Source organism: Protopterus annectens, chromosome 10.part0, assembly GCF_019279795.1.
Source record: "Protopterus annectens isolate FY-2018-M chromosome 10.part0, PAN1.0, whole genome shotgun sequence".
Classification (NCBI taxonomy): domain Eukaryota; kingdom Metazoa; phylum Chordata; order Ceratodontiformes; family Protopteridae; genus Protopterus; species Protopterus annectens.
The window spans coordinates 543,916,067-543,939,985 of NC_056744.1; the positions used below are offsets into that span (position 1 = coordinate 543,916,067).

General features: G+C 45.5%; 1 protein-coding gene across 1 annotated transcript in view; it reads right to left on the reverse strand.

Moving 5' to 3' along the window:
• Positions 1–23,919, reverse strand: part of LOC122813214 (4-trimethylaminobutyraldehyde dehydrogenase-like) — a 958,904-nt gene that overhangs the window by 665,226 nt on the left and 269,759 nt on the right. Inside the window, exon 4 of the mRNA XM_044085400.1 lies at positions 728–862. Coding sequence (XP_043941335.1) covers positions 728–862 — 135 coding nt within the window. The remainder of the gene's footprint in view (positions 1–727; positions 863–23,919) is intronic.

Consider the following 23,919-nt stretch of genomic DNA (forward strand, 5'->3'; position numbering starts at 1 on the left):
TGGAAGATAGCTTTGGATCACTCCTCTAACAAGAACAGTGCACTGAATTCAGGCTTTAAGCAGAAGTTACCATTGCACAAGTGCATAAATCATTGAAATCAGAGGGCAAAGGCACATTTTCAACTGTAGGCAACATGAAGTGGAGCTCAGAGACCCACTATGAGGTAATCGGGGGGGGGGGCACTCCACAGGACGAGCAAGATGGCCCTCTCGTTACCATCTGATTCGCATAGATGGGGAATGAATGGGCTGATTAGTCTATTCCAGCAGAGGTAAATGGGCTATAGGGCTCACATCTCTTAGGCCAGGGGTGTCTGGCTTCCACGTTGCAGACAGAATGGTTTGATTGGATGCAAGTAAGGGAGCCATCGGGCAGGGTCCTATGGAGATGCAAAAGCAGCATGAATGAAATAAATAGTAGTAGCAATAATGAGGCACAGTTACTGATTACAAGGTGTGCTTGGATGGGCAGTATTACAGTGCGAACGAAAACAATTATAGTAGTAATTCACTGGGTACCTACCACTTGCTAGACTTGTAGCAAATGGAACAAACTGGTAGATGCAACCTGACTCCTCAGCTGTGGGATTTACCGTTAATGAAAATAAACTCTTCTCTGTCAGTGCACAGTGAAAACAATGCAGAAAGTCAGTCAGAAAGATATGCACACTTACATGGCAAAGAAGTGCCCCATTCCTGCATGCAAAATAAAATAAATAATATTTACCACATGCCAATGCAGGAGCAGCCTTGCTGCAGGTTATTTGAAAAGGATAATTCCAGGCTCCAATTCCAACACAGACACCAAGTGGTTCTCTTCTAGTATAGGCAAATGACCCAGCAGGGAGCTGAATGTGCTGACCTATGAATAGAATTTGCAGTGAATTAGTGAAATCAGACAATTTCAAAAAATGGACTTAATTCATAATGGAGAATTTGCCATACAAGAACATAAGAATGATGTTATCATCACTACACCTTTCCTCTGGAAACCTTTGCAACTCTAAAAAGAATAATTCTGTTCTGTAAACCCTTGCACCCCTACAAAGAACAGTAATTCTACTCTGTATTTATCAATAATATGGAAAGGAAGCAGACCCATACTACAAAGCCCCATTTTAGAAATGAGCAAAAATGTATGCATTTCACCTTATATTAGCATTTAAGGAGGTATCTGCCTAGTCTCCTTTTCCACACACACACACACACACACACACACACAGGTATCTTCAACTTTCCAGTGCAATGACATCACCCTCAATCAAGTGTAAGGAACATTTTATTACAGATCAGAAGGAAAACAAACAGATTTTTCTGAATTTTAAAGTAATATATAACCACATTTATAAGGAACACATATTTAGGGGTATAGACCATGAAGTCTAAAAGTACAGTCGTGCAAGTTAAGCTTATCACAAGAATAGATGTTTGAATGATCACTGCTTTAACTATATAGGTTATATCCTGCCAAAGATATAACGGCCAGCCTGCTTCCAAAGCTTCAGGGCACCTTCCACATGCCCAACTGTCAAGCAGCTTGAGCTGAGCTGACTAAAAGACAAGTTGGGGCATGAAATCCTTAGAGCTTTCATCCCAGTAGAAAGATGGAGGCTGAACCCTGAAAGGACTATGCCAGGAACAACAAAACAAAAATGTCAACACCATCATATAAAAAAACGCACCAAAAGCAAGGGGGGGGGGTGGAGGGATGGTGCAGCTACAGCAGCAGTAATCATTCAAATATCTATTGATCTCATGTTGCCATTTTCATTCATTCCTCAAAGTATGGGTCTCGGATCACACTTGGCCGTATTTACTCAGACTCTTGCATCCAACTCTCGTGCTACTTCCTTTAACCATAATGTCTCAGAGCCTTCTAATACCTCCACAACTTGTTTGCTGCTTCAAAGCTTCAGATGTGGATCACACTCTGTCAAGATCTTGGGGGGGGGGGGGTTGTTTCTACATTTTTCTTAAGTTAAAAAAAGAAAAAGGTTACATTTTCTTTATCTTGATGTACTAGTTTTCAGCCTTCTCCTTTTATCAGGTTTCTCTGAGTTAAGGTTTAAAGTCCTTTTTTTCCTATCTACAGGTATTATCTTTACTATAGTTGGTAATCCCTTCTTTCACTTTCCTCCTAAGAATTATTTCCTACCCCATATACAGGTATCTCATACACCATTGCTGGGATATTCTTTTTTCTACTCCTCTAATTAAAAAAAAAAAATCTTTCTAACCTATTTTCTTCTTCTGGACATGTCTGAAAAGCCAACAGGTTTTAAGAAGTGCAATTCCTGTGACGTAAGATACCCAATTCTGATGCCCACAGGGAGTAAGTATATTGTTTAGCAGCAGCCCACCTTGAAACCTCCTGTCAGATTTGCGCTTGTTTCAATTCTCAGGCCTTAAGTGATCATCGCAACAAACTGGTGTTAGAGAGGTTGCTGTCTACATCTGCTTCTTCCACTAATTCTTCTGTCTCAGGGGCTCAAACATCCACTAAGAAAACAGAAATCCTCTTTGGAGTCCAGGGAGCACAGAAAATGCTCTCTTACCCAATCTCTAAAACTTCCTCTAGCCTCAAAGCTGCTAGCTAAACTACCTAAAAGATTGGATCAGACATCTTCATATCAGACGTCGGGGACACTCTTATCTCCTTGATCTTGGAGCCCTCACTTTTCACCAGAGCCTATTTCCCCATGGCTCCAATCACCTTTTTACAAGAGACTCAAGAGAATGTCACGTTCCCCTCCCAAGTCATTCTTTATCAGGTCCTCCTGATTTCTTTCCATGATGTGAAAAGGATGATGAGGAAATTCCTCAGGGCTCAGATCCAGATGGGGGTCTTTCCATCTCAGTCGCCCATCAGATCCAGGTCCCTCCAACCTGAATCCCATCAAGCTGTATCTCCTTCTCTGATCCCTCCAGCAATTTCAGAGCCCTCAGACCCAAGTACTCGGACAGTCGATATGTCAACTCAGATGGCATCCTTAACACATTCAACGCCAATTCCTGGACAACAAGATGAGTCCCGGAGCTGAAGCTTTAGTGCAAAATGTGGGGATATAGCTTTGACAGCCGTCACTTCCCTTTGGCGCTGGAAAGCTAGGGTCTGACTCTTCCCTTGACAGAGAAGCCTAGGCAGGATCAGGGTTCTGCAATGCCTGCAGCTTTGGCTTCAGTGAGACCAGCAACAGCTTCTCCCAGTCTTTCTGCCTTTGAGGTAGTGGAGAGGGTTTTCTTTTAACCCAAGAGTCCAGTCTACTCATCTCTTCTGATCCTATCACCCTACCATTGCCTTTGGATCCAAGTTTTGAGCCTCATCAACCTATTCCACAGGGACAGCCAGCTCGTTTGAGCTTCCAGGTAGTTCTTTTGCAGAAGCTTCCCCTACCTTGTAATACCTCTCTCCAAATCATCCCACACACAAGGTCCCCCCATAAGCAACCATGCAAAAGGAGGCACATAGATTCCCTTCAGGAATCTTTAACTGAAGACATTGCCTTTGATGAAGGGGAGGGATCCCCAAGGTTCCACCAGAAGATCTCCTTTGGAGACATTGTAGTGATCCTTAGCCAGAAAGGTGGATCGCCTTCCAATCCTCCTTCCCAGGAGGAGTCAGTGTTCCTAGAAGCCTTCAGATTTGGCCCATCTACGTCTTGGGCTACCCCCCCCCAGCTGATGACCTTATAACATCTTGTGTTTCACAGGCATGGAAAGAACCAGAAACCGTGGAACCCATCCCTCCTTAACTGGACAAATTTCTTTCCCCGCCCAGAAGCAGGCCTCATTGGAGTAAGGGAGTTCCTGCGGATGCCATGGCTGTGGTGGCTGCCACAACAAAGAGCTGACAGAACATAGATATCCAGTGCAATGGGCAGGTTTGGGAAAGCACATTTACACCTCAGTGACCTTTGTTTTACAGTCACTTATTTGACATATTTCACCATACTGCAGAGAGACTTGATTAAACAACTTTCCAAGTCACTTCCTAGGTCCATGTCAGCAGAGGTGCATAAACAGCCATCTTCGCAGCTGGCCATCCTTCAGTCTATTTCTAATGTGCTTGCGTGACTTTGCGAAGCCCTTCCAAGTCATCTTTCATCAATGCTCCCTTTGATGGATCTTCCCTGTTTGGCCCTACAGTAAAAGAAATGCTCTCTCATAGCAAACAAGATGGAAAGACCATCTACCATGGAAATATGTTTTTCTACCCCCCCCCCCAAGAGATCCTTTCCCAGGAATCATTGTGAAGGTAGAAAGGTGTGGTTCCGTAAGTTGCAAGGTCCCTTCCAGGACTCATGAGGGGCAACTTTCCCTAGAGGCGGGAGGGGTGGGGTGGGGGTTCTAACGGAAGACTCCATACTTGCAGCAGAGGAGGCCTGCAGAGCCAAGGGTTTTGAGATAACTTCTCAGATAAACCCTTCCAGCATTCCTGAAGGGTTGCCCAACTGCTCTTCTCTGGAGGCAGTCGGGGGGGGGGGGGGTTTGCCTCCTGGCATCAATAACAAGACACACTTCGGTGCAAAAAATTATATCCAGAGGCTATTTCATTCCCATTTTGCACACCTCATCATCCAAACGGAAAAGGCTCCCCAGTGTTCCACCCAATCAGTGGGAATAAGTAGCCTTAGAACTTCAAACACTGCTAGACAAAAGAGTCATCCAAGAGGTCCCACCAAACCAGAGAAGATTCAAAATTTACTCGAGGTTCTTTTTAGTACCAAAGAAAACAGGGGACCCGAGGCCCATTCTGGATATCAGCAATCTAAATCAATTTGTGAAGAACTCCAAGTTCCATATGGCCACAGTTCAGTCCATTCTAACTTTCCTAAAGGAGGACAGCTGGATTTGCTCTACTGTCCTCCAGGAAGTGTACTATCACATCAAAATGAATCTACGTTCCTGGAGATCACTGTGCTTCCTGCTGGGGGCCAGTCATTACCAGTTCACAGCTCTGCTCTGCCCTTTGGTCTCCCCATAGTCTCCAGGGTGTTCACCAATGCATGGAAATGGTAGCAGCTCACCTCAGACTGCTCGGATTCTAAGCATTTCCTTACCTGGAAGACTGGCTCCTCACCACTCTGACCAGGCATCTCCTCGAGAAGGTAAGGAACTTTACTCAGTCAATTATGCCAAGTCCCAGCTACAACCTGTTCAAGTCTTGGAATTTATAGAAGCTCACCTGAATGCCAGAACTCAGTTGGCTGCCCTTCTTCTAAACAGAGTACAGTCCATAAAATTGCAGGTGACATTCTTTCACATGCTTCTTCAGCAAAGCGAGTTATTCAATCTTTAGGATCGATGGCAGTAGGCATTACCTTGGTCTCCAAGGCTCAATTCTAAATGCATGTTCTTCAATTGATTCTAGCTGTCCAATGGTCAATATTTGTACAGCCGCTAGCCTATCCAATAAAAATTTCTAAGGTTTGCAAGGATTCCTTGTGTTGATGGGTACAGACCAATGAAGTTTATCAGGGATGCCATTTCATGTTCCCACCCACGGTTTAGTACATCAACAAACTGGGGGAAACCCAGTACTATCTCCCTTTGTTGAGGGGCAATGAGAGCATGGCAGTAGGCAATCTCCTCCAACTGCTTTCTTATGGCATCGCATATACTGGGAAAATCCAACATGCTAGCAGACGAACTCAGCAGATCCATTTTGATGCCTCATGAATGGTCTCTCAAGCAGTGGTGGAGAGGATCTTCCATCAATAGAGTCAACCTTGCTGCAATCTATTTGCCTCTCCCCACAGCAAGTGCAGCAGGTTCTTTGCTCTGACCTTCCCCCCAAAAGGGAGTCACCAAGAGATGTTGTAGTCCCCATTTGACCCTTCGGTCTCCTTTATGCTTATCCCACCCCCTTACCTCTAAACTCCAAATTATTCAGAAAGCACATCAGTTGAAGAATAAGGTTATCCTCATTGCCCCTTTTTGGCCTCGCCAAGTGTGCTTTCACTTCCTATGGTCTTATCTTCTACATTCACTCTGGATTCTGGACCCCAGTCCATATCTAATTTTTCATCACTCAGGGATGACACATCCCGACACGGTAGGCCTCAAGTTGACCGCATGGTTTCTCCAATTCCATTAATGGTTAGACAGCCTAGGCTTTCCTTCCTGAATCACCAGACACTGTTGTCTTCCCAAAAAGTTAAGAATAAATGGAAAAGATTTCCTTGTTGGACCTACCAGAAAGATTTAGATCCTTTTACTGCACCTATTACTGCTGTCCTAGATTTTCTTGGTTCAATTTTTCAAGACGAGGCTAGTTTCTCCACTATCAAGGTTCAGTTAAGTGCCATTTTGAATGATCATACTGGTGATAATACCCCCCCCCCCCTCCAGCTTCTTCTAAACTGTGCAAAGCATTCCTTAAATGACCTCTGGTTAAAGACACTACTCCACCCTCGGATCTTATGCTGTTACTGCAAGGTTTGACTCGGACTACTTTCAAGCCCTAGGTCAAGTCTGATTTCAAGTTTCTCTCCTGGAAAATGATTTTTCTAGTGGCCATTACTTCAGAGAGCGAGTTTCTGAGCTCCAAGCAGTCTCTTCAAAATCCTCTTGCTTGGTTTTCCACAAAAATAGACACACTTTACATACTAGTCCATCCTTTCTACCTAAAGTAGCCTCAGAAATGAACATCAATGGCATCAATTTACTGGGGTTCTTCTCTAAATTTTCTAACAAAGGTGAATACACGCTTCATCTTGTCTATGTACACAGCTCCATTTTTATTTCCACAGAGCAAAAGTTTTTAGAAAAACTTATCAGTTGTTAGTTTCCATTGTTCCCAACAGGTTGGGAAAACAGTCTCTACAGTTACGTTGGCAAAGTGGCTAACACATTGGACATTGTTTCTTTACAGTCAACGAGGTCCATCTTTGTCCAGACCTCCTAAGGCTCACTCCACTAGATCCATGGTTACTTCATTTGTCTTCTGGTCCACACCTTCTATTGACGATACTTGTGCTGCAGCCACCTGGTCCAGTGCCTGCAGTACTCTGGAATATCATTCCATGATGGCCACCCAAGACGCTCATAGCTGGTGACTCTGTCCCATACATTGAGGAGGGAATGAAAACGACATCAGATATAAAACTTATATACTCACCATAACTGTGTAACTGCTTTGCCTATTTTCATTCTTCTTCAGCTTCCATCTGGGAACAACATGATATTGGAAAGTACAGTTGTGTACACTTACCATAAATGTAGATGTTAGAGTGCATTCATTGCTGCAGTCATCACATTTGGGTTATCCCTGCCAAGGTAGCCTTCGGCCTGCCTACATACCTGAGACACAGTATTTCTGTGTCGGTTACTGTCGTTTGAGGACTGATGTCAGGTCGTCAGTGGTATAAAGGAAGGCAGCAGACGTCATTGCATCAGTTTTTCTTGCCGAACCTGACAGGAGTCCCCAAAGTAAGAGGCCAGGTTCTGGTGGAAGAACCCCACCAGTGGAAAATAAATACCAGTATGTCCCTTGTAAGGAAAGGAGAACAACAAGGAAGAAGGGTAACTAAAGGAAAGAGAGGGGATGGAGGGAGGGAAACCAGGACTGCAACAGTGAATACACTCGAACCTCTACATTTATGGTAAGTGTACACAACTGTACTATGTTTTTCGTGTTTCACTGTTGCAGTAATCACATTTGGGTGGGCAGCTGCGGTGGTGCAGCGGGTAGCTTTACCATTGCTGCCTCACAGGAAGAGATTCTATGGTTCAATCCTCAGCTGGGGTGCCTTCTGTGCGGAGTCTGCATGTCCTCCCTGTGGTCGCATGGGTTTCCTCCGGGTACTCCGGTTTCCTCCCACATCCCAAAGACATGCTGTAGGTGGATTAGAAACTCTAAATTGGCCCTAGGCGTGAGTGTGTGCATGTGTGTGTGCACCTTCTGTGGAAGGTTGGACGCCGGGCTGGCAACTCAACACCATAAAAAGTACAGTTTTGTACCTACCATAAATGTACATGTTCGAGTGCACATACTGCTGCAGTCATTACACTTGGGTTATCCTGCCGTCAGGCGGGTCCTCGGTCGGCCGAATTCCAAAGTCTTCGTCTGGCGTTGGTTGTCGTTGCTTCTTCCCTGACGTCAGGGGTATAAGAGGCAGCCGACGCCATTTTCTTCAGTTTTTCTTGCCCCAGATGTCAGGTGCCCCCAAATAGGCAGGCAATACATGATGTTATGCAAACTTACATAAGCAGGTAAAACCAATCAGTAGTTGTAAGCAAATACACCATATAGAAGTATCCCAAGTTGGATGTATGCTAGAGGTGTTTGTCATAAGCCCTGTCCTGAGAGGGGATAGAGGGAGGGAAACCTGGACTGCAGCAGTATGTGCACTCGAACATCTACATTTATGGTAGGTACAAAACTGTACTATGTTCATCGTGCCATACTGCTGCAGTCATTACACTTGGGTGAATCCCAAAGCTATGGAAGGGTGGCTGGTATTAGGCTGAATTAGGAGGGGCTAGAATGCCCTGCAGGACTACGGTGGCAAAGCTCGCTCTAAATTTAGAGTATAGTGGCAGGTGGTAGTGCTTAGTAAAAGTGTGCACTGAAATCCATGTAGCTGCTTCCAAAATGTCCTTGGTTGGGACCCCCCCCTGAGATATGCTGCTAAGGTAGCTGTTGCCCTGGTGGAGTGTGAGCTGATGTATCCTGGCACCGTTTTCCCATAAAATGAATAGCAAAAGCAGATGCAGTGGGCTATCCATTTTGAAATGGTCTGTTTGGAAATGGCCTTTCCTTGAACACCAGCAGCATAAGACACAAAAAGTTGTTCAGATTTTCTGAATGACTTTGTCCTGTCCAAATAGTATCGAAGTTGTCTGTGAATGTCCAAGGAGTGAAGCAGTCTCTCCCCTTTATTCTGGGGGTTTGGATAAAAGGTAGGTAAATGGATAGCATGATTCAAAGCCACACTGGATACTACCTTTGGCATGAAGGTAGGGTTGGTACGTAAAGAGACTCTGTCCTGATGGAAAATGAGGAAAGGTTGCACTGCCATAAGGGCCTGTAGCTCCGAAACCCTGCGTGCTAAGGTAATAGCCAAAAGCAGAGCTGTTTTCCATGACAAGTATTGCAGTTCTGCTGAGGAGGCAGGTTCGAAAGGAGGTAATGTCAATTTTTCCAGTACGAAGTTAAGGTCCCAAGCTGGAGCTGGTGGATTTCGTGGGGGCCTTATATTTTTTGCCCCTCTGAGGAACTGTCTTAGTAAAGGATGTGAGAATAAGGGAGGATCCGTATTGTATTGTGCTGAAATAGCTGAGGCATGGATTTTGATGGATGAGAAGGAAAGGCCACTGTTTAACATGTCAGCTAGGTACTGTAGAATCTGAGGTATATTTAATATCCAAGGATTTAGGCCTTTTGCTTGGTTTCATGCACAAAATCGCTTCCATTTGCCTGAGTAAGTTTTTCTGGTACTGGGTCTCCTGGCCTCCAAGATGACATTCTGAGAGGAGTGTAGATTGATAAGCTAAGGTATTTTCCATGCAGCTAGATTTAGTGTCCTGAGCTGACTGTGGAGGATCTTGTAATTTTGCTGAGACAACAGAAGTGGGAATTGAGGTAGGATTCAAGGTGGTGAATGAGATAGGCTCTTTAGGAGCGGGTACCAGTGCTGACGAGGCCAGTCCGGAGCAATGAGAATCATTTGTGGCCTCTCTGCTCTGACTTTTAGTAAAACTTTTGTCAGTAGAGGTAGAGGTGGGAAGGCATAGGTTGTCAATGTTGTCCAACTAAAAGATAGAGCGTCCACTTTCCAGGCCTGTGAATGATAGGTCCTTGTGCAGAATTTTTTCAGCTGGTAATTGCTGTAGGAGGCAAATAGATCTATGTCTGGCTGTCCCCATTTCCATGCTATCATTGAGAATACTTGAGGGTGTAACTCCCACTCATGAGGATCTGTCATATTTCTGCTTAATTTGTCTGCCAGAATGTTTTTCTTTCCTGGCAGGAATTGCACTTGTAGTTGTACTTATAAGGCCAATGCTGTGTTCCACAGGGTCATTGCCTGTCTGCACAGGGAGTAGGAATGTGTGCCTCCCTGTTTGTTTATGTACCACATAACTGTGGTGCTGTCTGTTCTTATTAATAGTTGACCTGGATGCAATAGGTCCTTGAAGGCTGTAAGAGCATTTTGTACTGCTAGCATCTCCTTTTGGTTGATGTGAAGGTGCATGTGTTTTTGAGACCATCTTCCTTGAATGCACTGACCTGCCATGTGTGCTCCCCAGGCGTAGTCTGAAGCATCTGTTGTGATGGTTTGATTTGCTTGAGGTATGCAGAAAGGGAGACCCGTGTTTCTTTGGCATGCTTGAGCCCACCACAAAAATTCCTTTTGAAGGCATGGAATGAGTGGTATAATTGTTTCCAGGCTGTGTTTGTGTTGAGACCATAAGTTTTTCAGGTACCATTGTAGTTTCCTCATATGCAGCTTTGCAAATGGTATTAGTAGAATGCAGGATGCCATGAACCCCAAAGCCTGCAGGATTTTCCTTGCAGTAAGCTGGGTTAAAGTTGTCATTTTTCTGAAGTATTGAGACAGTTGCCTTTGCTTGTCTGGCATGAGATAAACCATCTGGGCCGTTGTATTTAAGCTGGCACCCAGGAATATTATCTGTTGTGAGGGTATTAGTTTTGATTTCTTTTTGTTTACTGTGTACCCTAGGCAATTTAACATTTTTATTACAAACGCCAAATGCTGTAGTAGAATGTCCTTGCTGTCCGCTTGGATCAGGCAGTCGTCCAGATATGGGTAGATTTGTATTCCTTGTGGTCTGCAAAATGCAATTACTGATGCCAGGCATTTCGTAAATACTCTGGGTGCAGTAGATAAGCCAAAGGGCAATGCAGAGAATTGATAATGTGTTGTACCTGCAAGAAATCTGAGGTTATCTTCTGCAATCTTGTCTGATAGGGACATGCAGGTATGCCTCATTGAGGTCCAACGTTACCAGTCAAGACTCCTTGCCCAACATGGGAAGAAGCTGCTGTAATGTGAGCATCTTGAATTTTGGTACCTCTAAGTATGTGTTCAGGATAGATAGGTCTAAGATGGGTCTCCAGTCTTTGTCCTTCCTTGGTACCAGAAATAGTCTTGAATAAAAACCTTGACCTTGTTCTTTTGTAGGTACCTTTTGAATTGCTTTCATATCCATGAGAGCGGAAATTTGTTTTTGTGCCTCTGCCCGTTGATTTTGTGGCAGGTTTGGCATACCTTTCATTTTTGGAAGGGTATGAAAGTGGAATCTGTAGCCTCTGTTTATGATGTCCAGAATCCATTTGTCCTGTGTAATAATGTGCCAATTGTCTGAAAATAAGGCCAGTTTCCCGCCCAATGGTGCTGCCATTTAATGTTTGTTTGGCAGGCGTAGGGGGAAGTCATTGAGCTTGCTTCCTGAATGGTTGAGGCATTTCTAATCCACCTCTTGGAGTTGTTGTTTGCCATTGTCTAGGTCTGTAAGAACATTGTGGTTGTCCTCTGCCCCTGGGGCGTCTGTACCTACCCCTTTGGGGTCTGTCTGTGGTTGGAAAGGACCAGTTTTTTGATGGCCAGTTTCTACTGAAGCGAGGAGGTTGTACCTGCAAGAAATTTTTAACTGTTTGCATAGATTTTGCCTTTTCTTCCATTTTCTTTAAAACCTCCTCTGCTTTGACACCAAATACATCCTTTTGCAATGGTGCATCCAATAACTTTGCTTTTACATGATCTGGTAAGGTTTGCTCTTTTAGCCAAGCATGTCTACATCACAGAGACGGTGACAGCTGCTCTACATGAGGCCTCCAATGAATCAAAACCACACTGTAAAGTATGTTTTCCCACTTGTTCTGCTCCATGCAATAAATCCTGCATCTCTTAAATCTGGTTGATCTGTTTGTGTCATCTTAAGTTTCAACTGGGAGATCAAAAACTGCTGGTATTTTAGCATGTGAAATTGGCAGTTTAATGCCCTCATGGCTAAAGTGGCAGAAGTATACACCTTCTTCCCCCATCTTTCTAATGCTCTGGAATCTCTTTCAGAAGGTAAAGGATTTTTTTGCAGTAGAGGCCTTAACCCCCTTAGGACCCTGTGAAATGGCTTCTGGGTCAGCAGCAGGGCTTTTATATAAAAACTGGTGGGAATCAGGGACCCGGTAGTATCTGTCTGGTTTAACTGGGGCAGGAGGCAAGGAGTCTGGATTCAGACTGGCTTCTGCAAAAACATCATCCAAAATATCTAAAACTGGAGGAATAGCAAGGGGCCTATGCTGAGGAAGAAGGAGAAACTCCCGGAGCCTTTTCTTAGAATGAGTAATCCTGTCCTTCCCAGTGGAAGTGTTCCCTCAAGGTATGCAAGGTTTCGCCGAAAGAATAGTCCTCTGGGGGGGAAACCGAGGGAACGGATTCCTCTGCATCAGAGTCTTCAGAGGGAGAATAGGAGTAATCCGGGTCCTCAGAAAAACCTGAGGTAATGGAAGCTTGATCTGAGGAAGGGTAGTCTTCCTCCAACCTGGGTCTTTTTTCTAAGGGGGGGCTGAGAACCCCTGATAAGAGTAATTAAATCCTCAGCCATCTTGAGCATCTGCTTTTTAGGCATGGGTTGCTGAGAGGGGGTCTGAGGGCCCTGTTTCCTAATTTTCATAGGGGCTTTAGCTTTTGAGTAAGATTTAATGGCAATAGAAGTAGGCTTGAAAATGCCTTCAGAAACTGAAGATCTAGCTAAATTTTCTGGTTCCCCGCCAAGAGTGGCATCGGCGTCTAGAGAGGTAATTGGCTCCGGAGGGCCTGCAACTTCAGATTGAGAGGTCGCCGGTAAAATAGATTCAGCGGTAGTCAGGGGCTGCGAAGGAGCCTCACTGAGAACCGGAGATCCGGCGGCAGGCCTAAGCGTGGTCTCGGTATCTGGTTTGGGCCTCGGATGCCTATCTTTATCTTTGTGTTTTTTCATTAAGCCTGGTGTCGGAAGATCCAACGACATGCTGTAGTTAAATTTTTGCCAAAATAATGAAGGGCGAACTCCGCCCGACGTTTTATAGTGCGTTTATTGAACCTAGCACAAAAGCGGCAGCCCGAGACGTCGTGGTCTGGGCCTAGGCAAGGAATACAGTATGAGTGAAAATCCTTATGCGGTATTTGCTTCCCACAAGAAATGCAATTATTAACTTTGTCTGACATCGGTCTGAGGCAAGAAAAGTTTCCCCAATGGGGTACTTAGCTTCAGAGAAGACTTCGGCTGAAATCCTTTTCGGAAATCTCAGGAGCTGGCCGACCGGCACGTGCGAACTGCTTCTGCTTCGGGCACCGCGCGGCAAGAAAGACTGAAGAAAATGGTGTTGGCTGCCTCTTTTATACCCCTGCCGCTCTGATGTCAGGGAAGAAGCGACGACAACCGACGCCGGACCAAGACTTTGGAATTCGGCCGACTGAGGACCCGCCTGACGGCAGGATAACCCAAGTGTAATGACTGCAGCAGTATGGCACGATGAACATCTCCACTGCCAATCATGAGCGGACAGATGATCTGCTATGGCGACCCCTAACTGGGAAAAGCCGGAAGAAGAAGTCGTCATCACATATAGGTAGATTCCCAAAGCTGAGGAAATGGGTGGAGGCAGTTAAGAAAGCTAGGGGCTGGCTAGAATGCCCTGCAAGACTGCAGAGGCAGTCCCTGCTCTGGATTTGGATTAGAGAGGCATGTGGTAATGACAAGTGTGAACAGATGTCCAGCTTGCAGCCTGTAGGATGTCCCAGGTGGGGACTCCTCTGAGGAAAGCTGCTGAGGTGGAGGCTGCTCTGGTGGAGTGTGTCCTGATCCCCTTGGGGGTGGCTTATCATGCTGTTTGTAGCAGAAATGGATGCAGTGTGTTATCCATTTGGAAATTATTTGCTTGCAGATGGCTTTGCCCTCTGCCCCTGTAGCAAAGCTAACCAGCAATTGATCAGACTTTCTGAAGGGTTTAGTCCTGTCCAGATAGTATCTGTGCTGTCTGTGCACATCTAGAGAGTGCAGAATCCTTTCCCCCTTGTTTTTGGGATTAGGAAACAAGGTGGGCAGATGAATGGATTGGTTGAGTGCCACACACTGGACACCACCTTGGGCATGAAGGATGGGTTTGTTCTGAGGGATACCCTGTCTGCATGGAAAATAATGAAGCGTTCCACAGCCATGAGTGCTTGCAGCTCAGAGACTTCTGGCTGAAGTGATGCCCAGAAGGAAGGCCGTCTTCCAGGAGAGAAATTTTAGCTCTGCAGAAGAAGCTGGTTCGAAGGGAGGCAGGGTGAGGTTTTCTAAGACAAAGTTAAGGTCCCAAGCTAGTGCTGGTGCCCTTCTGGGGGGTCTCAAGTTGCTAGCCCCTCTGATGAACTGTTTAATCAAAGGGTGAGAGAAAAGAGGCTGCTCAGTGGGAAAATTAGCAGAAATAGCAAAGGCATGATTTTTTATAGAGGAGAATGAGATACCACTGTGTAGTAGGTCAGCTAAGTAATCCAGGATGAGAGGGATGGAGGGTTGTGCCGTATTGGCTCCCTTAGCCAGGATCCAGGTGCAGAACCTTTTCCATTTATCTGCACAAGACTTTCTGGTGCTAGGGAGTCTGGCCTCACAGATAACATCCAAAACCTGTTTACTGAGGCTGGCAGATTGGTCCAGGGTTAGGGAATAAGCCAAGCTGCCAAATTGAGTGTCTGCAATTGGGGGTGCATAAATTCACATTCCCTCTGTGTTAGGAGGTTTGGAATCTGAGGAAGATGCCATGAAGGCAGTGGGACAGACTCTGCAGCAAGGGGTACCAGTGCTGTTGGGGGCAGTCTGAAGCTATGAGAATGGTCTTTCGTTTTTCATCCCTTCTTTTGAGCAGTACCCTGGGGATGAGAGGTAGTGGAGGAAAGGCATAGACCGATAGATTGACCCAGCGGAAACACAGGGCATTCATTTTCCAAGCCATGTGATGCTCCCTGGTGCAGAATTTGCTGAGCTGATGCTTGGTGTGGGAGGCAAAGAGGTCGACCTTTGGGGTTCCCCATTTCTGAGTTATTAGGAAGAAGGTATTTCTGTTGAGTTGCCACTTGTGTCAGTCCAAAAGCTTTCTGCTTAATTGCTCTGCCAGGGAGTTGAGAGGGTCTGGTGGGTATTGTGCTAACAGGTGTAGCTGTATGGCACAGGCTGTGAGCCAAAGGGTCATGGCCAGCATGCACAGAGGGTAAGAATGCTTGTTGATGTACCACGTCATAGTGGTGTTGTCTGCTTTGAGCCTCTGGAAAGAGAAGGGGTTTGAAAGCTATCAAGGCCTGCTGCACAGCCATCATCTTTTTGATTGATGTGCAGTGAGATTTGCTGTGGACTCCACTGGCCCGGTATGCACCTGCCGTCCAGGTGTGCACCCCAAGCATAGTCTGATGAGTCTGCAGTGAGGGTCTGTGCGGTGGGATGTGGGGAGAAGGCCAGTCCCTTGTTGTGGGAGCAGGCTGTTTCAAAAAAAATTCCTTTCTCAGGCAAGGAATAATAGGTAGAAGAGTTTTCAAGTCATGAGAGTGCTGACACCAAAGGCTCTTTAGGTACCACTGATGTTTCCTCATATGCAGTCTGGCATATAGAATGAGGAGTATGCAAGATGCCATGAACCCCAGGGCTTGCAGGATTTCCCTTGCAGAAAGCTGGGGCCTGGTGGCCAGTTGAGAGAAGTAAGCTGACAGGAAAATTCTCTGGTGTAAGGTATGCCATCTGGGATGCTGTGTCCAGGCTTAAGGTATGCCATCTGGGATGCTGTGTCCAGGCTTGCTCCCAGGAAGATTATCCTTTGGGTGGGCACCTGTTTGGATTTTCTTTTGTTGATTGTGTACCCTAGGGAGGCTAGTAGGCTCTTTACAAAGGCCAGGTGTTTGAGCAGCTTTTCCTGGCCATCTGCCGACCTGAATAAGGCAGTTGTCTAAGTAGGGGTAAAGTCTGCAAAAGGCAATGGCCAGAGCCAGGCATTTTGTGAAAACTCTGGCAGCAGTAGATAAGCCAAAGGGAAGTGTAGAGAACTGAAAGTGTTGAGATTCTGCCCTGAAGTAGAGAGATTTTCTGCAGGATTCCCCGATAGGAATGTGGAGGTACGCCTCTTTTAGGTCCAGGGTGGCTAGCCAAGCGTCCTTGGAGAGCATAGGCAGCAACTGCTCGAGGATCAGCATTTTGAATTTTGGGATCACCAGGAAGGTGTTTAGAATGGATAGATCGTGGATAGGGCATCAGGTGCCCTCTTTTCTGGGCACCAGAAAAAGTCTGGAGTAGAAGCCTTGGCCTGTCTTTTCTGCAGGAACGTGCTCTACTGCCATCAAAGAGAGCAGGGAATGGATTTGCTTTTGAGCCTCTGCCCACTGATTTGGTGGTAGATCTGGGAACCCTACTAGGGTTGGAAGGATGTGGAAGGAGAATTTGTATCCCTGAGACACAAAGTTTAGACCCCATCGGTCCTTGGTAATGGTGGCCCAGGTGCTTGAGTGAAAGGAGAGTTTTCCTCCTAGAGGTATGTGAAGGTGGGCAGAGGGGAGGTCAGAGTCATTGTGAGTTCTTACCATAAGGGGGTGGCTTAGAACTCCCTGGTTTCAAAGTGAAGATAGTCCACTGCTTAGATCGCTGCATTCCCTGGGGCTGCTGTTTGGGGGGGGGGTCTGTTTCCATAGGGCCTAGGCTGAACCGGTTTACTCAGAGCAGGAAAGAACCAGTGCTTGGAGGGAAAATGCCTGCTGAACCTAGGGGGCTGGACCTATAAGAAATCTTTAACTGTTTGCACAGATTTTGCTTTTTCTTCCATCTTTTTTTAAGACCTCTTCTGCCTTAGTGCCAAATAAGTTATCTTTGTGCAAGGGTGCATCCAACAATTTAGATTTGACATGGTCTGGCAGAGGTTGTTCCTTAAGCCATGCATGTCTTCTAATGGCAGATCCAGTAACTGCCACCATAGAAGAAGCTTCTAGGGCATTAAAAACCACAGTGCAAAGTGTATTTAGTTACTTGACTTTCAGAATGCATTAAGTCTTGTAACTCTTTAGAGTCTGTTCATGCAGGAAAGTAGGACATTTTTTGTTTAAGGAGTTCCAAGGTATGTTGCTGGTATGTTGCTGATATTTATGCATATGGAACTGGCAATTTAGTGCCCTGATAGCAAGAGTAGCTGAGTTGTATACTTTTTTACCCCATCTGTCCAATGGTCTGGAACCCCTGTCTGAGGAGGTGAGATTCTTAGCAGAGGTTGCTTTAATCCCTTTTGGTCCTTGAGAAATGACCTCAGGATCAGATTTTAAAAAAGATATTTGTGTGAGTCAGGCACTCTGTAGTACCCATTTTTTCTGGGAGCAGGAGGGAGGGCGTCTGGAGTCAAGCTGGATTCAAGGAAAACATCATCCACCATATCCAGGACTGGGGGGATGGCTAAGGGTCTGTGTTGCAGAAGATCTAGGAATTCCCAGAGTCTCTTTTTAAATTGAGGGTAGTCCTGACTCTCCCGTTGGAAATGCTCCCTTAAGGTATGCAGGGTTTCCCCAAAGGAAAAATCCTCTGGGGGAGAGGCTGAAGGAATGGATTCCTCTGCATCAGAATCTACATAAGTGGAGAGGGGCTGCATGTCTTCATACTCAGATGCATCAGATTCATCTGACTCTTGTTCAGACAAAATTACTGGAGACAGATCTCTCTTCTTTTTTGAGGGAGTGACTTGGCTTCCCCTAATCAGTATGAGAACGTCTTTTGCCATTTTAAGCATTTAAGACTGAGGCAAAGTAGTAGGCGCCTGAGAATGGGTAATCGGTTTCTTGGGTGTGGTTCGAACCCTGGGCCTGAGGAAAACGGTAGTCGCGAAAGAAGGTGTCGGTTTGTGTCGAGATTCAGTGGTGCAAAGGATTTCCTCAGAAGTCTGTGCCTGCTAAGTGGCTCTGGACCCATCCAAGGTAGAGACTACCGCAGGATCCTTAGACAAAGAGGAGATCTGCGGCATACCAGACAAAGAAAGGGTCTCGGTAGCGGCCTGCGAATCAACTGAAGTGGGCATCAGGGGCTGCGAAAGAGCATCACTGAGTACCGGAGGACTGACAACTAGCTTAACGGAAGCATCGTCGGAAGGTTTGGACCTGTGCGGTCTATCTTTACGCATTTTCAGAAGATCTGCTGTCGGATGGCTTACCGAAGCCATATCGGAATTGGAGGACTGTAAATGAAAATATCTGGCTAAAATAAGGGCCTGACGATGGATAGTTCTGTTGTTAAAACACAGAAGCAACAACGGCAGACATTGTGGTCTGGGTCTAGACAAGTGACGCAGTAAAAGTGGAAGTCTCACTGTGGTATTTGCTTTCCACAGGCAAGACAATTAACTTTTTCTGACATTGGTTAGTGCAAGAAAAAAGGATCCCCAATTGTGAACTAGCTTTAGAAGACTTCAACTTCAATTCGGTAGACGAAAACTCAGTTAGCGGCAGACTGGCACTCGTGCAAACTGCTTCTGCTTCAGGCTCCACGGCAAGAAAGACTGATGAAATGGCGTCAGCTGCCTTTCTTTATACCACTGACTACCTGATGTTAGTCCTCAAGCTACAGCAACTGATGCAGAAATATTAAGTCTCTGGTATTCAGGCTGGCCGAAGGCTACCCTGGCAGGGATAACCGAAATGTGATGACTGCAAAAGTGAAACACGAAGAACATCCACTGTTCCAGTCTGAGCCCTACTTTTCTCTTTGTTTTCCTTTTATTTGGGCTATAGTGAGCCCTTATGTTATGCGGCAGCAAACTCAATCTGAAGTAATAGAGCAGCTCTGAGGCATTATGGGTAAAGGGAGGAGCTCTAGAGTCGGATCCAAGAGTTTAAGTAAATAAGGTCGTGTCAGATCAGAGACCCATATCTCGAGGAAGAATGAAAAAGGACAAAACAGATGCACAGTTATGGCAAGTATAGAACTTGTATTTATGATCAAGTTCAACAAAACTGTACTACGTTCATCATATTGATCATTATTGCAGCAGCATTAGCTATACGGGTAAATTATCATATCTAACTACATTTGTGAGGTGGAAGGATAAGAATCCCAGGAAACCCCAGATAATGGTCCTAGCAAGGTTTGAGCTGGACCTAGAGGAGGAGTCCATCTTAAAGTGCTTTGTAAAAGTATGTAGACATGACCAAGTAGCAGCTTCTAGAATATTTCTGGAATCTAGCCCTTTCCAAAAAGCCATGGATGAAACCAAGATCTTGGTAGAGAGGCCCTTGACCCTGCCTGGAATAGATTTGTTATGGAGAATTTAACAAGTAAAAGCCTTACACAATCATATGGAAATAGTCTGTTGTGACACAGGTTGTCCCAGTTTCTTACCTTCACAAAAATGTATTGATCCAAAGAGCTGAGAGATACAGTTGCCAAGATAGTACCCAAGTGATCTGTGGACACCCAAGGTATGGTGCATCCTTTCTCCATTTTTAGAATGAATAAAGAAAACTGGGAGGATGACAGTTTGGTTTAAAGTAAACTTGGATACCATTTTAGGCATAAAAGAAGGATTAGTTCTCAAACAAACCTTGTCCCCTTGGAAAAGGAGATAGGGTTGGCTCACCTTAAAAGCTTGGAACTCAGATACTCTACTTGCAGAGCTCAAACTGTTCTGTAAAACTGTTCCACGTTAAGAACCTCAAGTCAGCCAGATTAGCTGGATCAAATGAAGCAAGTGTTAGCTTCCCTAACACAAAATTACAATCCCAAGGAGGAGTCACTGGTTTACTTGCCGGCCTGTAATGCAAAACCCCTTTCAACAGCACACTGACACAAAACTGCCTTGAAAGAGGAGGATCCACAGGCAGATATGTTGAAATGGCCAACAAATTAACCTTGATAGAGGAATAAGAAAGGCCATAGGCAGTAACTCACACAAATATAGTAAAAACAAAGAACAACTAGCCTTGAATGGGTGCCAATTATGTTCCTGGTACCAACTAGAAAACATTTTCAATTCACTAATAAGTGATTTTCTTATTCATAGGGTCATACTAGGCTATCTGCCCTAGGGCATTTATAAGCCTAGCCAGAGTGTGTTTGGCTTTCGCCACACATTTTAAATGAATTTTGCTATGCCCTTTTTCGAGGTTAGTATACTGTGCCCCTGTCTAACAGTAACACAGAAGTGATACCCGGGGTAAACCTATTATCTCCCATCCACTCATCAAGATTCCTCTTGAAGAGAGTCAATGAGGGACTCTGCCTAACCTGGACTGGGATTTTATTACAGAGTGAAGGGAGCCTCTGGGTTATGAATCTGTCCCTCCAGCATATGTCCTATTTATTTCAGTGCTGAGGTTCAAGTCTCTCGAGCACATAACTCGATGGGATTTGGATTTTCTGAGGTGTAGCATGTCCATTAATTCCGGGTTGGACATGGCTTTATACGTCAGGCACAGATCGCCTCTGAGCAGGCAGTATGCCACTGAGTAGAGCTGGAGTTTCTTTAACCGGGCAGCATATGGCATCTGTTTGAGCCCTTTGATCCTCTTGGTGAGGTACTTTTGGGGTCTTTCCAGTTGCTGCAGGTGTCTGGTAAGGTACATCCCAAAAGGGGCATTGTACTCAATTATGGGCCTGATGAGAGATGAGTAAAGAGGCACGATTACCTCCCCTGATCTAGATGCAAATCCCTTCATGATTAGGCGGGCTCTATAAAATGTTTTCCTAACCACTTTGGCCACGTGGTTGTCAAATGAGAGATTGCTATCAACTTGGGTCCTCAGGTCCCTAATTACGTCTTCCGTACTTAATGGATTACCACCTATGTGGTAATTAGTGGGAACTTGTTTTTGCCAAAGGGGATGACTATACACTTTTTGGCGTTTAGCTTGAGGCCATGGCTCTGGCACCAGTTGTCGGTTTCTATGAGGCCCTTCTGTAGGATGCTTGTGTCAGCTGGAGAGTCGATTATGGCGCCCAGTTTGCAGTCATCTGCGAACTTGGTCAGCCACAGTCCTTCCGTGTTAGCCTGTACCTCTGAGAAATATATACCGAACAAGAGAGGTCCCATGACTGAGCCTTGTGGGATGCCACTTGTAACTGGTTTGGAGTCTGACATGGCTCCAGCAATTTTAACCATGTGGGTTCTGTCCTTGAGCCAGTTTGCAACCCATCTAGTGACATAGGGGTTTATATTTAAGCTGGTGAGCTTATCTATAATGCCCGAGTGGGGTATTGTATCGAAGGCTTTTGCAAGGTCCAGGTAGGCTGTGTGGACCACCCTCCCCTCGTCAATGGCCTTGGTGACTGTTTCAAAGAAATCAACCAGGTTTAAGAGGCAGGATCTGCCCTTAAAGCCAAACTGGGTAGGATCCAGTGTCTGTAGGTCCCCAATATCTTTATTTATGAGGTTCATGATGATCCTTTCCATAGCTTTGCAGACCAAGCTAGTCAGGGCTTATGGGACGATAGTTTCCAGGATCCGTGGAGGCACCACCTTTGTGGAGAGGGACCACTGTTGCTGTACTCCACTCTTTGGGTACATATCCTGTAGTAAGGCTGAGACTGAACAGTAGTTTTATGTTTGGGTTTAGTTTTTCTTGGAGTTCATGTAGGACGCAGCCCGGGACACAGTCTGGTCCCATTGATGCTGTTTTTTTTTTGCTTTGGAGAGGGCGGCTCTTACCTGAGCATCTGAGATGTCAGGGGGGGGGCAGCACTCTGCTGAGATAGATATTTGCCCTTTTGGTGGGGAAGGGGGGGGGTGTTTGCTCTGAATCGGTCAGCTAAGATGTTGGCAATGTCTGTGGGTTCGGTGTATTTTTTGTCATTTTGGACCAATTCTGAGCATATCTGGGAATTCCCACCCAGGTTCCTAACATAACTAAAGAAAGCCTTGTGATTATCCTTAGTGTACTGTGCAATTTTTCTCTCGAAGCTGGCCTTAGACGATTTCATGAGTACCCGTAGTTTTTTACTAATACTGATCAGAGATGCCTTCCCTTTTTGGGGTTTTGCTCTATCATGTAGTAGCTTCCTCCTTCTATTGTATAGTTTGTTTATGGCTGGGGTCCACCAGACAGGACGCCTAACTTTCGAGGATTGGGTCTTGGTTTTATTTGGGATTGCATGATCCATGCATTCCTGAAGGTGTTCATAGAATGCGTTTATAAAGGATTCTGAGGTCTGGGCCGTATTTTCCACAGGCCCGGGGGCTTTGAAGGATTCCACCTCGGTTTTGAGGAGTGTGAAATTTGCTTTAGAGAAGTTTTTCACTGTGGTTTTCTGGGCAGGGGCTGGGTCGGGATGTGAATATCTAGTGAGATTAGTTTATGGTCTGATCTTACCAGTGAGGGATACACTTCTGGTCTGGAGCATAGAGTCCCCATGTTGGTGATGATCAGGTCCAGTACGTTTTCCCCTCTTGCGGGAGTGGCAACAAGTTGTTCCATAGCATTTGAGTTTATAAATTCTAGGAACCTTCGGGCTAGGGTGTTGGAGCTAGAGGAATGCTCCCAGTCTATGTTAGGGTAGTTGAAGTCACCCAGTATAATGGTGTTTGGAGAGACCTTCATATTTTCCAGTGTTCTCAGGAAGGCCGAGTGGGGTTCCTGGGTTTGGGAGGGTGGTCTGTAGCAGGCTATAAACTGGAAGGCAGTTTTACCCACTGTTAGTTGCACATGGATAGTTCTCTGATGCTTCGTGCTGTGCCACCAACCTGGAGGTGTGGGTATATTTGACGAATATTGATACTCCCCCCCCTCCTTTTGTGGTTCGGTCCAAGTTTGTATGAGGTATAACCTGGTAGTGCTGGGGTGCTCTCGGGAGCCTTGAACCAGGTTTCTGTTACTGCACAGATATCGATGTTCTCCATGCTAAGGAGAGTTTTGAGTGCGTGCATCTTGAGGTTTAGACTTCTGGCGTTGAGTAGCATTACTCTTAGTTTCTTATCCCTTCTGATACCTATGGTGGTGGGTTTGTCTTTTGAGCCTTGCCTAAAAAAGGCACTATGGGGGTGGCAAGAGCCTTTGCCAATATCCAAAAGCCCAGGGGTGACAGGTGCAAGCCGTCCCTAGCAAAGCATCGTGGCTTGTCGAGCATGTCATCCCAGGCAGACAGGCATTGGATCCCCTTTGTATGACACCAATACTTAAGCCAATTGTTGAAATTGATAGGCTGCTCTAAGCTCCCATTGCTTTCTTGCCTTGATGCGTACCTGCTACATATCCTCAGTAAACAGCTGCTTAAAAAGAATTACAACCTTATCGTCCAGGTAATCAAAGAAAATGATTGATGTGAGAGTGTAACAAACATCCACTCTGAGGAAATTTGTGGTAACAATCCCTAACCATTTCCGAAACAAGGGAGAACCACAGTTGTCTAGGCCAGAAGGGAATCACCACAATGATCTTGGAGGAATTCCTTCTGAATCATCAGACGTACCCTGGATAATAGTGGAAGGGGTGGAAAAGCATACAGGAACATTCCTGTTGAAAGAAAAGGAATCAGTCTTCCAGTCCTTTTTGCACAAAGTCTTAAAACAGAATCCTGCCAGTTGATTGTTCAATGATGAGTAAAAAGGTCTACTTGAATTCCCACACATGGGTCAAATTCTGGAAGACCCCCTGATCTCGTTTTCATTAATAAGGGTGTTCCCTGGTCCTGCTCAGCTTGTCTGCCGCACAGTTTTGCTCTGACGGAATATAGGATGCCTGTAGAGTGAGACTGTGCTGTGAAGCTATATCCCAAGCTAACATGGCAGGTCTGCAAAAAGGGTATGAGCTGGTTTCCCCTTGCTTGTTGTACTACATAATCGTGGTATTGTCTGAAACCACACTGGAGAGGTCCTGGGGGCCCCCAACATGGTTTCGAAAGTTGCCTGCCTTGATCAAGGCAAGCATCTCCTAGATGTTTATGAGCTTGCATCTGTCCTTGGTGTCCCACACTTCTGCCATTTTA